Source organism: Sarcophilus harrisii, chromosome 3 (assembly GCF_902635505.1).
Source record: "Sarcophilus harrisii chromosome 3, mSarHar1.11, whole genome shotgun sequence".
In the NCBI taxonomy this organism is placed as follows: Eukaryota; Metazoa; Chordata; class Mammalia; order Dasyuromorphia; family Dasyuridae; genus Sarcophilus; species Sarcophilus harrisii.
The window spans coordinates 596894059-596912975 of record NC_045428.1 but is presented as its reverse complement, the minus strand read 5'-3'; the positions used below and the strand labels follow the sequence as shown (position 1 = coordinate 596912975).

The 18917-nt window shown below is 34.0% G+C and overlaps 1 protein-coding gene across 1 annotated transcript; it reads right to left on the bottom strand.

Moving 5' to 3' along the window:
- LOC100916632 (vomeronasal type-1 receptor 4-like) lies at positions 1 to 10832 on the bottom strand. Its single transcript, XM_012545783.2, has 3 exons — positions 10684 to 10832; positions 6385 to 6458; positions 1 to 971 (listed from the first exon to the last, which is right to left on the bottom strand). The coding sequence occupies exons 1-3, from the start codon at positions 10830 to 10832 to the stop codon at positions 1 to 3; spliced, it is 1194 nt and encodes a 397-aa protein (XP_012401237.2).
- Positions 10833 to 18917: the final 8085 nt, after the last annotated feature.

Here is an 18917-nt window from a genome sequence, read left to right as displayed (position 1 = left end):
CTAGGGGAAAGAGTTTTGGAATCTTTTATTTTGCCAGAGTAAGTAAAAGAAATGGAGAATTTGGGAATCAGATCTGATAAGCACAAATGGGCTGATAGTTGGATAACAGGCATCTAAGAAAGCTGTGGTGACCGTCAACCACTGGTAACATTTATCACAATGAAACAAATAAAATGCAAATAAGGAACTGACTAAGTAGAAAAAAACATAAGTGCTCACCAGCACCAAGATGGTGTAGGTAGCTCTAATCTCAGGAGACCTTTCTGACAATTGGCTGGAGCTGTGAATATGTTGGACTTGCTGATGATGTCTTTGCAGAAAAAACACCAAGTAGCTACTGGTCGTGATCATAAATCCCACACACAGGAAATCAGGAATAGAATACGCAATAATAAATAATGAGTTGTTGAATGAGACTGAAGCAGAATCTGAACAGAATCCTAGATTCCATATCCTTGTGTTGTTATTTCTTTTTATAATGTATTGCATATTCACAAACATATAAATGTGTATCATCATGTGGACAATCCAACAGAAAATACAAAATGGAGAAATGTAAATAGAGGCATAGGTTTTGAGTTTTGACCACATGGAACAGGTAAAGGGACTGATGGTAATAATTTGAAAACCACTCAGAAGGCAAGTATTAGTGACAGAAAAACTGTGGGCCACTCGATGGAGGAAAACCATAAATCTACAGCTGACACGATCTAGGAAATTTTTAAATCCCAAACCAACCATTGTCTGAGGGATTCCCTTGGAAATAATTCCTATGAAGTTGGACAAGGCCAAGTGGAAAAGAATGGAGTCTATGGGCCTCATCCTGCTGGCAGTTATGAATGTGAAGGTACCATAGCAAAGAAGTAAGAAGTTTCCCAGTAAACCAGCTCCTGTCTGCATGAAGACAATAATACCTGGAACTAAGTCAAGATAAAACTCTCTCACTGACTGAAATAAAACTGTTCTCAGAGCTAGAGACAAAAAGAAAGAAAGAAAAATACAGAAAGAAGAAACTAAGAAAAAGTAGGATTGCTTTCAAACTTTCTTGGAGAACATTTGCTAATGAGATAAGTAAGATCTGTGATGTTCAATGGGCAGCTACTCAAACAATAGAAAGTAATATAGGTAACATATCATAGTTTCATTAGGTTATCAGGAGACTGAAATCACTGAGAGAGATTGATGATTGATGATTGGGAAAATGCTTACTCAATTTTAATCTAAAAATCCAAAATAGAAAGAGATTTAAGAGAATTTATTATTGAAATAAGCTAAAATTCAATAAAAAGGAAAAAATAAAAGCTGAATAGATTATTAAATAAATCAAATTTAACATTTATATGAAGAAAGTTTGATGGAAAGAAACATTGAAGAAAATTATGTATTATCGATGTCCTAGTACAAACATGTGTAGATATATTTAGAAATGAAGACTATGCTATATTTAATATTGTTACAACAGATAAAGGATATAAGTATAACACAAAAAATTCATGTTGAAAAATTTAAAATGTACTACACAAGCACTCCAGCAAAAAATAAATTATTAAAAAAATATTAACTTATATCAGACTTCATCAAGTCAATCACCATATATAAAAATCTCTAGAATGTTAACATAAATTTGACACAGTGACAACCCATGTTAACAAGAATTTTACAGGTCAGTTAAATATTGAACAAAAAGAATTATGTAATTAAAAAAAGTGGAAGAAACCCAAGACAACCATAGAAATTAAGCAAATAAGATAGTAAAACAATTTAAAGAACAGCATGACTTGATTAAGAAAAGAATAGCATGAAAATTAAATCTAAAATATCTTTCTGTTTAAAAAAAGGAAACTCAAATATCCAAATTTTGAAAGGAGAAATAGGAAATTTAAACAAGATTAAAATAAAAACATCCAGTAATTATTCCTTGAAATTGGAAAATTTACATAGATTTCATAAGATTCAAAATACCAAAATTACCAGGACAAGAAGCAGTTGACATAAGCCATCAGGTCTTAATTAAGTTTCTAGATTAATTTATAGATTGAAAGGAATTACATTAAAAATTATTAATCCACTTGATTGAAGAAATAAAGTCATATCCAAATTTCTATGAAAACTATGGACAGCAATAATAAGAAAATATAGGAGAATTGCAACTTGAAGTATCATTTGCTTTACCAAGTCTGCCAAGCATTATATGCCAATATATATTAAAATGATCTGGAGAATGGTTTGGTGCCATGCATTAGTGACTGCTTTAGGAACAAATACATTCAAAGGTGACCCTCCGACATAGTGACTTTGTGAAATTGGCAAGTCACTGAGAATCTCATCCCATTAGATTTCTCTCTTAGACTAAAAGGTTTAGAAAAAGTATTGATTTGTAAAGGCGAAGAAGCAAGTTTCCCATTGAGAGTTCCATATACCACAAAAATCTCAGAGACCAATATTACAACTACATCTAGGTCAATGACTACTATAACTACTGTTGCTGTTGATATTACTGCTTTTACTCTGATTATCAGAATTATGTTTGTTTTGTTGTTATTATTAGTTGTGGTTTATTTTTTGTTGTTATTAATATGTTTTTGTGTTAACAGAAGAAGAAGAAAATATAAAGATTTTGTGTAGATTTTTAAGTTTTTTTTTTTTTTTAAGATTAGGAGAAACAGAAAGAGGGAGAAATCAGATACATTGAATTATAATGTTATGTAGGGAATCCATGAAGAGAGTTGTTGTTGTTGTTGTTATTGTTGTTGTTGTTGTTGTTGTTGTTGTTGTTGTTGTTGTTGAGGGGTACATGTAAAAATAGTGCTATATTTGAGGTCAAAGCAAATTGGATTCAAATTCTTGTTTTGCAACTTACTATTACTGATGTAACATTTAAACAATCATTTTAAATAGAATTTCTTCAAATAAAACTCATATAGTAAGTGCTATATCAATGCATTTTCTCCCCTCCAATTAATCACTTATTTATTTTTTAAAAATTGGAGGAAGATTATATCAAAACTACCACTCATTCTGGATCCAAATCTAATGATCCCATAAAATTTATGAATTAAAAAAACAATCAGAAATTATTTTCCCCATTGTTTTCTAATAAAGTGTTATTAACTACTTACAGTATAAGATTTTACAAGTAGGTATAGTTGTGGTTTTATCTTTCATCCCTATCAATAGAAAAACCCCTCTTCCATCTTCCATTTACTCTGGCAGATTGCAGCCCTACAGGATTTCCCTTCTCAGCTGTCGCAGAATAACTCTGAGGGGTTGGATGTTCCTAGTATATCCATAAGTTTCCTTCTGCTAAATCAGTCAAGATAATTCAATGATCATCTAGAAAAAGGATTTCCTTAAAATCTTTAGCAAGAATCAGCAAAAAAAAAATGAATGGATATCATATTTTTACCTTTTTTAAAGTTACTACCGACCTGTTAATGATCTTAGTTGTAGGTGGAAATTCTGAAGGCTCTTATGGAATTCTCAGTAATATGACTACTGCCTTTTAAGACCCAAGTACACCTAAGTTCATCATAGAGTAAACATAATAGAAATTGAAATATTATATACTCACAGAACACGTTTACTCAGTGGGAAAAATGCTTCTTCTCTATATTTCCATTCAGTAACTCTAATTGGAGCTACTCACTTCTAGGAAAGGATACCCTATTGTATGTAACCCTGTAACTCAAGGACCTGTGAGTCATTGGTCCTGATGATTCCTTAATCAATTAGCATACTTTTTACTACTGGCACAATAACTTCAGTTACATACTGTGTAGAAATAAATTCCCCCAAATCTCACTTATTGGAATGGAAACAGGTAAGGGATTTCCATGCATTTTCTTCATTACCCTCCAGAAAGGAAAGATGTGAATTTTCTCTCAAGATTTGGTTAGCCCTATCACTATCTTTTTAAAAATTCTTAATAAAACATATATGATGGGGAAAATAGGATAGCTTTGACCTTTAAAAAAAACGTTGTTTTCATCTGTTCATTTGATCAATGGCCTTCATATTTTTATTAAATAATTAGAATAATATATTCCTCAATTTAAGAATAAGAACCTTTTTTCTCAAGGCAATTGGGGTTCAGTGACTTGTCCAGAGTCACACAGCCCAGAAGTGTTAAGAGCCTGAGACTAGATTTGAACTTAGGTTTTCTTGACTTCAGAAAGTGCTCTATCCACTTGACCACCTAGCTGCCCTGAATAGGAAATTTTCTACCTATTAATTATCATAATTTTGGAGATAAAAAGCAACATATTTAATTTTACAAAGTTAAATATGTATGTAAATCTACTTATATTTTTATTAATATTAATATATGTGAAGTATTAAATTAGTAAATAGAAGAAACAAAAAAGAGGAAGTGACAAAATGACAGAGAGGAAAAATCTGGGTGTATATTTGTATAAAGGAATAATTGATTAATTTAAAAATGCATTAGGATGTTTGAATTGATAAACATATGAAAGAAATGAATTATAATTTCAAGATTCACATTAACAGCTATACTTCTGACACAAATAGAATCACTATGGTTTACAAGGTCATGAATCTCTACAGAAAGAAAGAGGTTATGTGTGTGTTTCTGTTTGTTGTCTCTCTTCCTGTTTAAGTTTCTTTCTCTATTTGTCTATTTCTATCTCTGTCTTTCTTGATTTCTGTTCTTTGTCTTTCTGTCTTTATTTCTGGCTCCATTTTTGTCTGCCTCTGTGTCAATCTTGGTGCCTCTCTGTCTCTGTCTCTGTATCTCTGTCTTAGTCTAACTTGATATCTGTCTCTCTCTCTGCCTGTCTCTATCTGTCTGTCTCAGAGTCTCCCTGTCTGTCTCAGTGTCTGTCTGTCTCTATCTCTCTCCATTTTCTCTCTTTCTCTCATCTTTCTGCCTTCCACTTCCTGGATGAAATTGGAAATAGAGATACAAAGAAATGCAATCTTATTTGAAATTTCATCTGCTGAGTTCTTATTCTCTCCACCTTCTGTCTTTGGATAATCAAAATACAGGTAAAAGAAAGCCTATCAACAACAAAAATCCAGAAAGCTGACAGATTATACTCTATTCCAAATAAAAAAGTAATAAAAAAGAAAAACAATTATTTTCTATTTCACTTTTTCTAGAGGTGATGTCAGAAAACCTTTTTATTGGGATCCAAAATCTGCAAGTCCAGCAATATCATAGGAATTTAGATATAAAAATAAAAAGAGGAAATATTTTAAAGCCTAAAAGATAAGAACAAAGATACAAGTTTCTTCAAATAAATTATGTCTCTAAATGAGCTATCCATGTCTTTGGCTAACCATCTTCCTCTAAAAAAAATCTGTAAATGAACCAGTTTAGTTAATTCAAATGACTCCATACCTTCCTAGTGCTATGTAGTGAAATCACCTATGGTATTCTTAAGCTATGTTTAAAGCAGTGGTTCTCAAAGTATGGTCTAGATTCAGGGGTCCTCAAACTATGGCCCTCAGGCCAGATGTAGCAGCTGAGGACATTTATCCCCCTCACCCAGGGCTTTGAAGTTTCTTTATTTAAAGGCCCACAAAACAAAGTTTTTGTTTTTACCATAGTCCGGCCCTCCAACAGTCTGAGGGACAGTGAACTGGCCCCCTATTTAAAAAGTTTGAGGACCCCTGGTCCTGAACTGGCCCCCTATTTAAAAAGTTTGAGGACCACCTTCTAAAAGGATCTCAGAGATCAAGGGATCTCTGAGATCCTTGATCTCTGAGATCCTTTTAGAAGGTCTACAAATTCAAAAATTGTTTTTATTTCCAGTATGGTAAATGTCTATAAATATAATCCAGATAAACAAAAATGCTTTGGAGAGATCCTCAATAATTTTTAATAGGATAAAGATACTGAAAACAAAAGTTTGAGAACTTTTACCACTGGTAAAGGATGAAAGACTAATAGTAGATAATCCTGATAGACTCATTCAGGTTGTCTATAAAATGTTACACTATAAATTTCCTTCCACTTTCATAGAAAGTTTTACTCTGTTGCTTTGCCATAGTTCAATTTATCTTCAGACTAAATCAGAGTCTGTCTGAAAAGTTCAACTTTTCATAGTCTGATCTATACTTTATATAGGTTGGAGCCAATACAACAGTACTGGCTTAAATGATTTAAAAAATAAATTCCAAAAGAGAATCTACTCTCAGGAACCTGAAAGACATTCTTCCAGTAAATAATCACTGTTCATATTCAACTAGTGAGATAAATTTTTATAATTTTGTCTTTATTAATTTTGACACAATTTTGACTTAAAATTATGTAACAAACTAAAAAATTTTTAAAGTAAAACAGTAACAGAGGACTAAAGGCTTGAACTGAAGCAGAGAAGTCTGGCAAGGATTAAAAAAAAAAAAAAAAAAAACACTTACCTAGCTGGTTCACCAATGAGCTGGTTTCATTTCCACCAGTCGGTGTCCTCAGAAGATTTCTAGACATCTCATTTCTAAAGTGATGAGAATTTTAATCATGGTTCCAGGAGAAATAATGAGGGGAACCTCACCCACTAGCTTGATTTCCTAACTAAAAGTAAAATATTTCAGAGAACGAAGTGAAAACAAGTTTATTTGAAACTCTTTGGAGTGCTACTTGCTAGAAAGGGCTCTAATCCATGAATCTCTCTCATTTAAAAAAGAAATTGGGCCACAATATTCAGCCCTTTCAGTAAATGATACACATTTGATACACAATGAGCAATATTATATAGAGATTATCCAATACTCATGCTTTTCAAAGGAGGGGAACCAAGATAGTGAAGAGTATTTTTGCCAGTTATTTAGCATTTGAAAAGCAAAATAAATATTACCTAGAAATACTAAAATCTTGCTTCAAGGAAAAAAAGAAAAAAGGTGGAATTTTCAGAAAGTTTTAAAACTGCTACAGATGCAATCCAATAAAGAATAGCAAAGTAGAAAGGATTTTGCCTTTTATTTGGCTAAAGTGATTGAAGCCATCTGTATTGGGGTTTTTCCTCTCAGCTAGATGACATCTCAGGTCATTTCCCATTCTGTATGTGTCAGTCAAGAAAAATGACAAATGAAACAAAAGAAACATTCCTTTCCCATCTTTAAATCTATGAATTTGCAAAAAACAAAAGGGCAGAAATAGAATGAAAGTGTGATTTAGGATTAAAAATATACTTGGTAGAACATGAACAAGAGGCTAGAAGAAGGCTTCAGATTGAGAAGAATGATCAGGAGAAAACACTGCAGTAACCCACATGAGCTACAGTGTGGCCTAGGACTAGAAAAGAACATCTCCACAAAGAAGGTGTTTCACTAAGATTCTAAGAGAAAATGCTAGAGCCTTCTTCAGAGTGCCTTCCCTATTGATAGCAAAAAGAACATCTGGATCCCACTCTGTCTCCCCTCTTACCTCTAAAAGTGAAGTGATGCTCAATTTCTGAGTCTCTGATTCTAAGAATCAGATTGAGGAAGATACTCACCAGGCTGTGCTCTGCTGTTGAGATAAAAACTAGGCTATATGATTCAGAGCATGGATGTAAGAGGGGGCAGACAGATATTAGTTATAGACTCAAGATTTTGTCTTTCCCAAGAGATGTGATTATCTTATCATAAGGAACACTGACTTCATGGGATCTCAGAAGTGTCACTGAAGATTTGTACCAGATCTAAATCAACATCAGCCATTTTTATTGACTAATGATAATACACTCATCAACAATTATTCATTATTAATGAAGATTGTCAATAATAATTGAAAAAATACAGCTGGGAATAACTTGAGAGAAAAACATTTGCAGGTTTCTGGGGAGAGATGGATTGGGAGTTTAAGAAGAACATGGAAGCCCAGGTGAGGGCCCTTCTAGGGATAAATTTAAGCTTGCCTAGACTTACAAATCTGCCTGAGCTTCTTCTGTTGAGAATCCTCCTTCCCATTCATTTCAGTCTGTCTTGTGACTTCAATCACTGATTATGACTTCCTGCAAAAGACTAATATTATTAAAGAGGCTGTTTGTCATCTTGTACCATGCAAACAATCATTCAAATGTCTGTTTCCAAGCTAACACACACAAAAAAAATCACCAATTAAGAATCTATAAGTTTGTTTAATAATAGATCCTTTGCTCCAGAATTAGTTTAAACATGTAAAATGCTAAACACAATCTCCTATGTGTGAATGTCCTGGCAAACTTTTAAAAGAAATAATTTCTCTCACTGTGATTAGTAGAATCTTTTGGGACTGTAAATAATATTGTTTTGAGTTTTAAATTTGTGAATGATTTTCTGATGAATTATTAAGTCAGTAACTCACCATTTGAGAGAAATAGCATGAGATATTCAAAGAAATGTGATCCTGAACTGTTACAGATGGAGGTCTATGTCTGGACAAGAGTTGGGAGAACAAACTTGGCCTCTGTTGAAGGTGGGATCCTCCTGACCCAGTTTCCCAGTTGTGCCTCCTTGAATAAGAACCTACCTGATTATTCCTAAATCTGGCTATCAGGTAGAACTAGTATAATTGGTTATCAAGCTGAGCTAAGGATGCTTTATTCTGTCATGTGTATGCTCCCAGACTGAGGCCCAAAGATCCAGTTTTGGTGACATTCATACTATATTTTCCTCCTATAACAAATTTCTATTTGTTGTTTTCAATCTGAAAATATGTAGTCATTATATCCTAAATAGTTAGATGAATGAGTATTTGGCCTAGTCATCTATCTGTTACTAAATGTTTATGTTTGCATGAAGTAAGGTCCTTAAAGGTTTCCAAAATAATGTAAGAACAATTAACATGCTTGTATATAAGATCTAACTGTTATTTGATTGTTTATTAACACTAAGGCTAATATATCTTTAACGTTTGTGAGTACTGTGTATCCCATGACACAAATAGATTTTTCTACATGAAAAATTGATGGCCAATCTATATTGGCCTCTCTACATCTTGTAGCAGTCTTGTGGACTTATCTTTCTATCTCAGATTATCCTAACCTGTATTAGTTGGATTTGTTTTTATTCTAGATTTTGCTCAATTACAGCTGCATTGACCAGCTTCAAAGAACTGAATCAACCATAAGATGTTTCAATCAGTTCAAGTTTACCACCTCCTCCAAAAAGACAAAAAATGGGACCCTATAGATGATTCAGCTCTATATCCATTGTCAATAGGAAGTAGATGAGATCATCATCTCCATCCCCAGAGAATTTTGGGCCCCATTGGTTTGGGAAGGAACTGAAATTGGTTGGTAAATGGACTAAGGAGAATGAATATAAAACCAACACATGCTATGTTCACTTCTTTTTTCTGATTTTTTTAAATCTCTTACATGGTTTTTCCCTTTTGCTCCAATTTTTCTCTTCCAACATGATTGATAAAGCAATTTGTGTTAAAGATAAATAAACTTACTATAATAAAAAAAAGTCAATGCAAATAGATTACAATTTACCTATCCCTTAGTGGCCTTTGATTAGAGCTCCTTTAGGGAAAGGGACCCACATATGCAGAAATGTTTGCAGCAGCCCTCTTTGCAGTGGCAAGAAACTGGAAACCAAATGGATGCCCAACCATTGGAGAATTGATGAATAAATTATGGTATATAAATGCTATGGAATACTACTGCTCTGTAAGAAATGACCAGCAGGATGCTTTCAGACAGGCTTGGAGAGACCTACATGACCTGATGCTAAGTAAAATGAGCAGAACCAGATCATTATACACGGCAACAAGACTATATGGTGATGAATTCTGATGGACATTGCTCTCTTCAACATTGAGATGCTTCAAACCCCTTCCACTTATGCAGTGATGAAAAGAGCCATCTACACCCAGAGAGGGAACCAAGGGAACAGAGTGCAGGACACAACATAGCATTTTCACTCTTTCTGTTGTTATTTGCTTGCATTTTATTTTCTTTCTTAGTTTTTCTTTTTCTTCCTTCTTGATCTGATTTTTCTTATGCAATAAGTTAATTGTATAAACATATATGACTATATTGGATCTAACACATATTTCAACATATTTAACATGTATTGGACTACCTGCCAGCTAAAGGAGAGGGTGGGAGGAAGGAGGGGAAAATTTGGAACAAAAGGTAAGTGTTGGTAAAATTGCCCATGCATATGCTTTGTAAATAAAAAAAAGCTTTAATTAAGAAAAAGATTAGAGCTCCTTTAAAACTGATTTTGCCAACATATTTCAAATCACAAATTTCACTGAACTATGTATATTTTTTTCTCTTCTCAGCCCTTCATCCAAGTGTCCCTGTGATAGTCAGGGAAAGAAAGAAGGGGGAAGAAAGAGAATGAGACTCCCTTTTCTCTATGTACTATCTTCCTAGTCCTGGGGAGGCCTTAATTTAGTTGAATTTGCTTCCAAATTAGTTTACAAACACAAAAATCTTTTATCTCAACATTGACATTGTATATTAGTCACATCTAAAAACCCATATAAGTTTTACAAATATGAAACAATTATATCCAGTAAAGAAGTTAACATACATATATGATTTGTTTTATGCTAAGCACTTTTGCAATCATATGATCTTCACCACATTTTTATTTCCTTTTTTTATTATTATTTCTTGTTACAAATCAGAAAAGTGGGCAGTGATAAAATAATTGCCCATAAATTGCAAAGTTAATACATTTCTGTAACTCAGACAGACAATGATAGGCTTACCAAATGCAGAGGCTGACTGACTTTCTCACCTCACACTGCCATGCTGGGTGCTTCCAGGAGTACCCAGATTCTTCCCAGAGAGTTGCAAGACAGAACCTACTGAAGGCTGAGGTAACCGGTACTGGGATCTGCCTCTGATAATAGTTTCAGGTGGCAGCACTCTGGGAATGCTGACCATGAGGTTGACCCCAATCCATCTCTACTCCCTGAAGCTGAGTTGGGGAGGCGTTTGGGCAAAGTTATGTGTGAGGCCCTCATGGCTGTTGCCATTTCCCCCATTTCTACAGATGAGACAGAATTTTAATTTCTCTACAATTTTTTAGTGTTCTCTATTCTTAATCTTATCTGGGATGACAAGAGTTAGCAAACAGAGGAATCTGAGCTATATAGGTCTTGTTAGCAATCCCCACAATTGAGATGCATTCAGTACTCTAGGAAATGGAGCATGCTGAGTAATCAGGGTTGTGGAGAAGGTCCCTTAATACCTTCTTGGGTTCTTTCCCAAAGGAATAGAAGAAGAATCCAGACAAGACAGAAGTCAAAGAAGGGTTACCAAAAAGTTGCTATTTACCTAGGATTTTTTTTTAATCTTAGAAGGACTAATTGCCAAACTGCCATCTTTTCTTTCAAAACCTTGAGAATCTACTAAAATGTTATTTTAGCAGTTCTGTAATTTTAATTAGCTAACTTTATTTCTGTAGCTCCCAGTCTGTGCAGAACTGGGGTTCACAGGAAAAAGTCAGGCATATCCCCCTTTTAAGGTGGGAGTCAAAGATGTTTAAAAAAAATCTAGCTCACATAATAAACATGATACAGAAATTGTGCACAGAGATACAGATATGGGCAGGCAAAAATGACATGGAAGAGGACTGCCCCATCTTTGCCAAATGTTACTGAGCTACATAGTTTAGTTTAGTTACTAAATAGTTTTTATTTATTTTTTAAGTTTATGGCTTTAGGCAAAGATGGGACAGTCCTCTTCCATGTCATTTTTGTCTATATCCGTGCAAACATAAACTATTCTTTTAAACAATAGAAAAAAATTAATGTTAAAGGAATCTCATTTAACCAGCAGGGAGTCCAGGATAGGGGCTATTTCTATATTATTAACTATATAAACAGCATATTTGCTCTCTTAAACAAATGTTAAGAGGTTCTTGAACAGTACTCAGTGCAATAATAATTGCGAATAACTCATTCTGCTGTGTTGATTCAAATAGGGTGTTAAAAACATATATAGTAGCAAGTAAAATATATAAATAGGATAATTGTTTATTAGTATCTTTTGTAAATACCATCTACTGCCTGCAGTAGTCCTTAGTCAGACCTTTTTGAATTGGGGTTAGAATCTCCTCATAAAATTTTGAATAATTTTGTCAATTCATGTGTTTCCAAATTCAAATACAGTCTTATCCAATTAATATCCCCCAATAAATTTTGATAATCATTAGAGTAACCAAATTATCCCTTCTTTCTATTTCAAAATTGGCCTAGGATCAGTTATAGGTTGTCTCCAGATGCCTGTTTTCCTGCACTCCCCAAACCTTCACTATTCTGAATTTTTTATATTCTTTTCCTACTCTTTTGACAAGTTTTATTAGTAACTGTGCTATCCTCTTCCCCCTTTTTATTAAAATATCCTGGTGAGGAGCAGCATAGCACTAAAGAATCCAAATCTACTACTTCATGCACAAACATAATTATGCCCTATCAATAACTGTGAACTGCATCCCAAAATGAGACCTAGTGTACCAGATGGAAGAGGACCCAAGACTCCAGTGGGGAGAGACCATATTCCCATATTATCAGTAATTTGGTGTGACACTGAGGGGGATAGATCAAGGCCAGAACTTCCCAGGGCTGCATGCATTAAATCTTGTACTGTCTATACATTGGATTTAAAGTATTGATTGCAGCACAGCTTGAGGGAGGATAAGGGAAAGTACAGCTCCCATTGTTTGACTGGGCCACAATTTCCCCATATCAGATTATCATTCTGAGAGAGACATTCAGAAGCCCAATGTATGCCCTTTCTGCAATTTAGACTTAAAGTTAAAGGTTTATTAGCATTTTCAAGGGTAAAATTGTCTCAATAAAATTTGAACTGCCTCCCCATCGCTGATAGAATGCTGAATTACCATCATTAAGCAGCTGACAAAGTCAACAAAAGTCTCATTGAATCTTTGCATGATTTTTGTATAAGATTATTGTGTCCTGCTTTCTAGAGCCCCCCAAGTTGGGGTGATTAAAACATACCCTCTTAGTGGAGGAATGATGAGGTGAGACTCTCAAGGATGGTTAAAATATGGAGTCCGTTTATTCCAAGTTCTTTTACTCTCATATACCCTCATATCCTTATATAATCAAAGCAACACTGTACTTGCATTAAGTATATACTGGGCATGTGGGACCACATAAACAATTTGCTATTGTATATAGTTTGCCACCTGGAATCACTCTGCCACCTAGTATCACTCTGCCTCTATCTCCATACAGGTTATCACTGCCCCCTGACTTCTCAGGAAAGCTGAGAACCCTTAGGGGAGATGGGGAGCCAAATCAGACTTGTCAGCAGGTTCCCTGTGGGCTGAAGGGTCTTATACCTCACCCAGAGTTCCCCCACTGTCTGTGGCCCTCTACATAGGATGTCCCTCTGTCCCTGCCACCTGATTGATTTTTCCCCATTCTGATTCAATATATGCACATATTGATATCAGCTGGACAAGAATCAATCTTAACATTTTTTATCTTAATCCTCATGTTAGCCTGGTGATAAACTATTTTCACCTCTTACCTTTTTAATCCTTGAGCTCACCAGGTCATTCTTCTATGCAATAACATTAAGCTTTTTCATACAAGGTTACAGGTATACATCATTTCCAACATCCCAGCTTGACATTAACATTAAACAGTAACTAGTAGTACCAATCTAATTATCAAGTTACCACAAATTGTAGCAATTAGTGGTAACAATCTACTTATCTAATAGTCATAAATTGCACAATTAGTAGTAACAACATCAATTAGTAGTAACAAACTATCAGTCACAAATTAGAGCAATCAGTAACACTATCAATTAGTAGTAACAAACTACTTATCTAATAGTCATAAATTGTGGCAATTAGTAGTAACAATATCAATTAGTAGTAACAAACTACTTAAAAACCATAAGTTATGGTAATTAGTAACAATATCAATTAGTAGTAACATACTACTTATCTAACAATCATAAATTGTAGCAATTAGTAATAATAATCTACTTAGCTAACTAACAGTCATAAGTTGTAGCAATTAGTAGTAACAAACTACTTATCTAACAAAGTTATAAATCATTTGTGATGCCTTGTTCCAATTACATACATTGTCCATCAAGAAACCTTAATTTTACCTGAAGCATGTCTTTATCACTGTCAGGGAAGGCAGAGAGACAATGCTTTGAACTGCCCTTACAGAGAACAGGTCTCAAGTAATACCTGGACCAGACTCTTCCTGTACATGAATTTATTCAATACTGACTCTCTATATTCCCTCTTAAAACCAACCAGCTCATCATTCCTTTCAGCACAGTAATGTTCCATCACAATCACATAGCACAATTTAAGTATTCCCCCAATTAATAGGTATCTTTTCAATTTGTAATTTTTGCCACCACAGAGAGCTATTATAACAATTTAAAAACACATAATTTCCCTCCTTACTCCCTGATCACATGGGAAACAGACCTAATAAGCGTATTATCAGGTCAAAGAGAACATGTAGTTTTACAACTCTTTGGGCATAACTCCAGATTGCATTCTAAAATTGTTGGGTCAATTCCCCATTTCACTCATAAATTCCCTCAAATGGTTATCATTTTCCTGTTGTATTTTATTGAGCTAGTTTAATAGATAGGAGATGATATCTCAAAATTATTTTAATTTGCATTTCTCCAATGAATAATGATTTAGAGAAATGTTAATATGGCTATATAAAGGTTCAATTTCTTCAAATTTCTTATTCACACATAAATCTGTATAGGTACACATATATACACATATGTGTGTACATATACCTGTGTAAAATATATACATACACACATCTATATGTATGTATATATCTCAAAGTATAACAGTCTGCTAGCAAACAGGGAATTGTAATAAGTTATGATTAGTCCTAAGTACCTTTCATGTTAATTGGTGGGAAAATCTCAAATCAGTGCAGCTCCTATACTAAACTTTAGGTTACACAGTGGCAGGCATATCCCTTGTTCCCGAAAGGTTAGATGGTCTTTGAGTATAAAGTACAGGCTAGCTCCAAGGCCTCGGGGTCAGCCAGAGACAGAATAAATCAAAGTTCTTGGTCTTTAGGGGGAGAAGTGAAGCCAAAGATGTGTCCTGGATTATGGAGTCCGGAGACTCCAGACTCTGTCCTCCTCATCCTGCTGCCAAGTGAAGGAACTTACTTCTCTCCCCCTGCCCTCCAATGATTATCTCACTACCAAACATTCAGCAAGCGCCAATCATGAGGAGAGCCATTGTCTTACATGGAATAGGTAATTAGCCTAAGTGTTCTGCATTCTCAGATTTAGGTACATCTATTCAGAGTTTCAGTCCTCTACACTTGAGCTTGGGTTTTTGTTTGTTTGTTTGTTTGTTTGTTTTTTAATATTTATTCCCCCTAATCCCTTTGTTGTAAGGAAAGATGTCATCACTCACACCAGCGCCAGAGTCAAGAGAAAAACCTCCAAACATGTCCAAATATTTGGGCTGAATAGCATATCATTAGGTTATCTAGTCCATTTTCATTTTTGCAGATTAGGAATAAAATGTTAAATAAATTTTGTAAAATCAAAAAGTCACATCACAGAGCTGTAATTCCAATTGATTGTTGAATCCAAATTCTAGATTTTCAAGTACAACCCACTGAATCCCTGTTAACTAATTGAATAAAATCTCATCTTCTCCTTGTTTACTCAAGTTATTATTAGAAATATTAGCTGATATTTTAATAACAATGTTAGTTTCATTTTTTATTAGTATCAAAATGCTATACAGCATAGGGCCATCAAAAAAAATGTTTTTTCCTGAAGCACAGACATCCCCTGTTTTTATATTTCATGACCAGAGATCAATGCATCTGAGATTAAGAAACTGCCTAACAGCAACTTTCAATCTTGGTAATGGGGGAATCTTGCCTTTTCCTTTGTTGGCACAAAATCATTGCTATCTAGCATATGAGACATTACATTCAGAAAAAAATGCATAGAAGATTGTGCTTGGAATGATTGGGGTAAGGTTAAAAAAAGAAGTCTAAGAGCCAAGGTGAGGTAATTCAGAGTCTCCTATGGGTAACCTCAGTAACAAATTATGTCACTTTGAATCCAACTGTTTGTACTCATCTCCCCATATACACATGCCCTAGACATGGTCTCCAGACAAGAGGAAGTTATAGGCAACTGATAGAACTTTATTCAATACTTAGTGTGCCAGTTAACTATAGATAGATAGATAGATAGATAGATAGACAGACAGAGTAAGATAAGGTATACTAGCTATATATTGCTATTAAGTGAAAGATCCTTTAATTTTTCAAAGCTTTGGGGATAATTATCTGAATATTCTGTGTTAAGGAAAGGAGTAGATATCTATCTTGTAGGAGATATAACACATTTTTTTAAAGGAGTCTATTCATTTGAACAGAGCTAGAAGTTAAATATCTTTATTGTAACCAATATATGCATTACTTTAAATGTTAAACTGGGATTATTTTAAATTGTTACTCAGTGTATTTATGTATCTATCCCAGAACCTTTTGTTAATATTAGATAAATCTGGCAACTTCAGATAAATTTATTTTTGTACTGGAATACATCTTATAATATTGGCTTCTGATTTCTTTTTGTAGATATAGATAGGTCATATAGATCATGAATATTGGTGATAGGTTAAATTATGACTTCCCTGGCATAATAAAAAATACTATAAGAGAGGCAGCTAGGTGGCACAGTGAATAGAGCACCAGCTCTGAAGTCAGGAGGACTTGAGTTCAAATCTGGCCTCAAGATACTTAACACTTCCTGTATGATCCTGGGCAAATCACTTAATCCCAATTGCTTCAGAAAAAAAAAATACCATAAGATTTGAGATAACTTTCATTATTTTATCTGTTTATTGGCAAAGAAAATTGGAAGTTTGTTTTCAGATAAGTCTTGAAGGAAATTCCTACAAGTGACTTGAGCTGAAGAAGAACAGACTACAACCATAGGACTATATCAGATATATCTAAAGGAAGAGATATCTCTACTTTTTCCTTTATATCTTTTATTATATATGCTATATTATATTATATTATATTATAAGTATAAAGTAGGAAGCATTTCATTTTTATTATTTTTATTTTCTGCAGACACACATAAAAGCATATTTTTGTCATATATATTCACATTCATTTTTACATATTTGCTATAAATCTTATTGGGAGAGAAAAAATCAGAATAAAATGGGAAAATCATGAGGAAAAAAAATGTGAAAATAGTACATGTTGATTTGCATTCACTCTCCATAATTTCTTTGTGGATGAAGATGATAACAGCCCAGCAACAAGAGATAAAAAGAGAAATCCCATTTAAAGTTATAAATTATAAAATATTATGAAATTATAAAATATTTGGGAATCCAATTGAAAAGACAAAGCCATGCACTATATTTACAACATACTTTTTACACAAATAAAGTTAGGACTAGACAACAGGAAAAATATCAATTGTTCATCGGTAGGCATTAGTTTTTATTTGCTCAATTCTTGTAATTTTTTTTAAACCATTTTGCCCAGTCTATTTTTTTAAAGATATAATTTACTTTTGGTAGGGGTGTGTGTGTGTGTGTGCGCGTGTGCGTGTGTGCGCGCGTGGGCATGTGTGTGTTTTACCAAGTTATCTCTTTTAATATTCAAAGTGCTTTTTGAGCTTTTCCATGGCCTAAGACCAATTCACATTTTCCTTGGAGGCTTTGAATATAAGAGCTTTAACTTTATCTTCTTCTGAGTGTGTTTTGATCTTCCGTGTCATCCGTGTCACCTTTTCCCATTGTTTTCTTTTCCCTCAGACTATTTCTTGATTTTAAACTATTTGTTAAAGTAGGACTTTGCTTCCAGGTTATAGAACAAGCTTCAGAAATTTTGTACAGTTGTTTCCAGCTATGGACCTATAAGTTTTCAGTTCTTCCAGAGTGATATGACCTAACAAGAATTATTTACTACTCGTCTGTTTTGTACTCTCCTGTTTCTGTGTCTGTGAGCAATCTGAATCACTGGAGGTTCCACCCTGGAACTGTGAGGAGAGGCACTCTTCCATTGTGATTCCAACTCTGGTGTATTAGTACCTTTCCTTACCCTGGGACTACTATCCTGAATTGTGACTCGGATCCAAGTAAAGCAACATAATAGAGTCCTGCTTCAGTGCTAGCAAAGAGATTCCTGTAAACTACTTCTTACCAATTCTTTTATGTTCTTATTGTATGTGAGGCTGAAAATTCTGGAAGGTGTTGCTGCTAATTCAGTGGTTCCTAAGGCCTATTCCACATTTTCTGGAGCCAGAGAAGTGCTGATAGAATCTGCTCTATTCTGAGCCTGATATGAAAGACTTTTCCTGACAAACTTCTAAGTTTTCTAGGACTGGACAATTATTTTATTCACTTTTTTGTGGGTCCTACTGCTCTAGAATGTGTATAAACTTATTATTTAAGTGTTTGGGGAAAGCTCAGGTAAGTACCTGCCTTTATTCTACCCTATAGCCTCCACCTGAAAATTCTTTGTAAATTGAGATTATTTGGGGTTATACATTAAACTGCTCTGGAACCAGTTATTTAGGAAAAACTGGTAATTGCCCAAGACTCTTCATTTGGAAATGCAATGGATAATAATAAAAATAATTTTAAACTTTTATTATGAATTTGTTATAGCAGAAATCTCTAAGATGTCTTCATTTGTTCACTGAAGAATTCTGAGATCTTGCCATCTCTGCAATTAAAGGGAGGTGCAACAAAAATGTTTCATAAGCTCAGTATATGTAGAGTAAGCCTCACACTGAATTGCACCCAGTAAAGCTATATATTTCTTATTTGATTTTATTTGGCCAACATGTATGCTATTTTTTAATTAATTGGGTCCTTAATGAAATATGGAATTTGTCTCATTTTAATGTCTTTAACAAACTAAGGAGATTGATTATTGTTTCAAAAGCCAATAAGGGGTAGGGTGGGTGACTTTCTACATAACTGTAATTAGA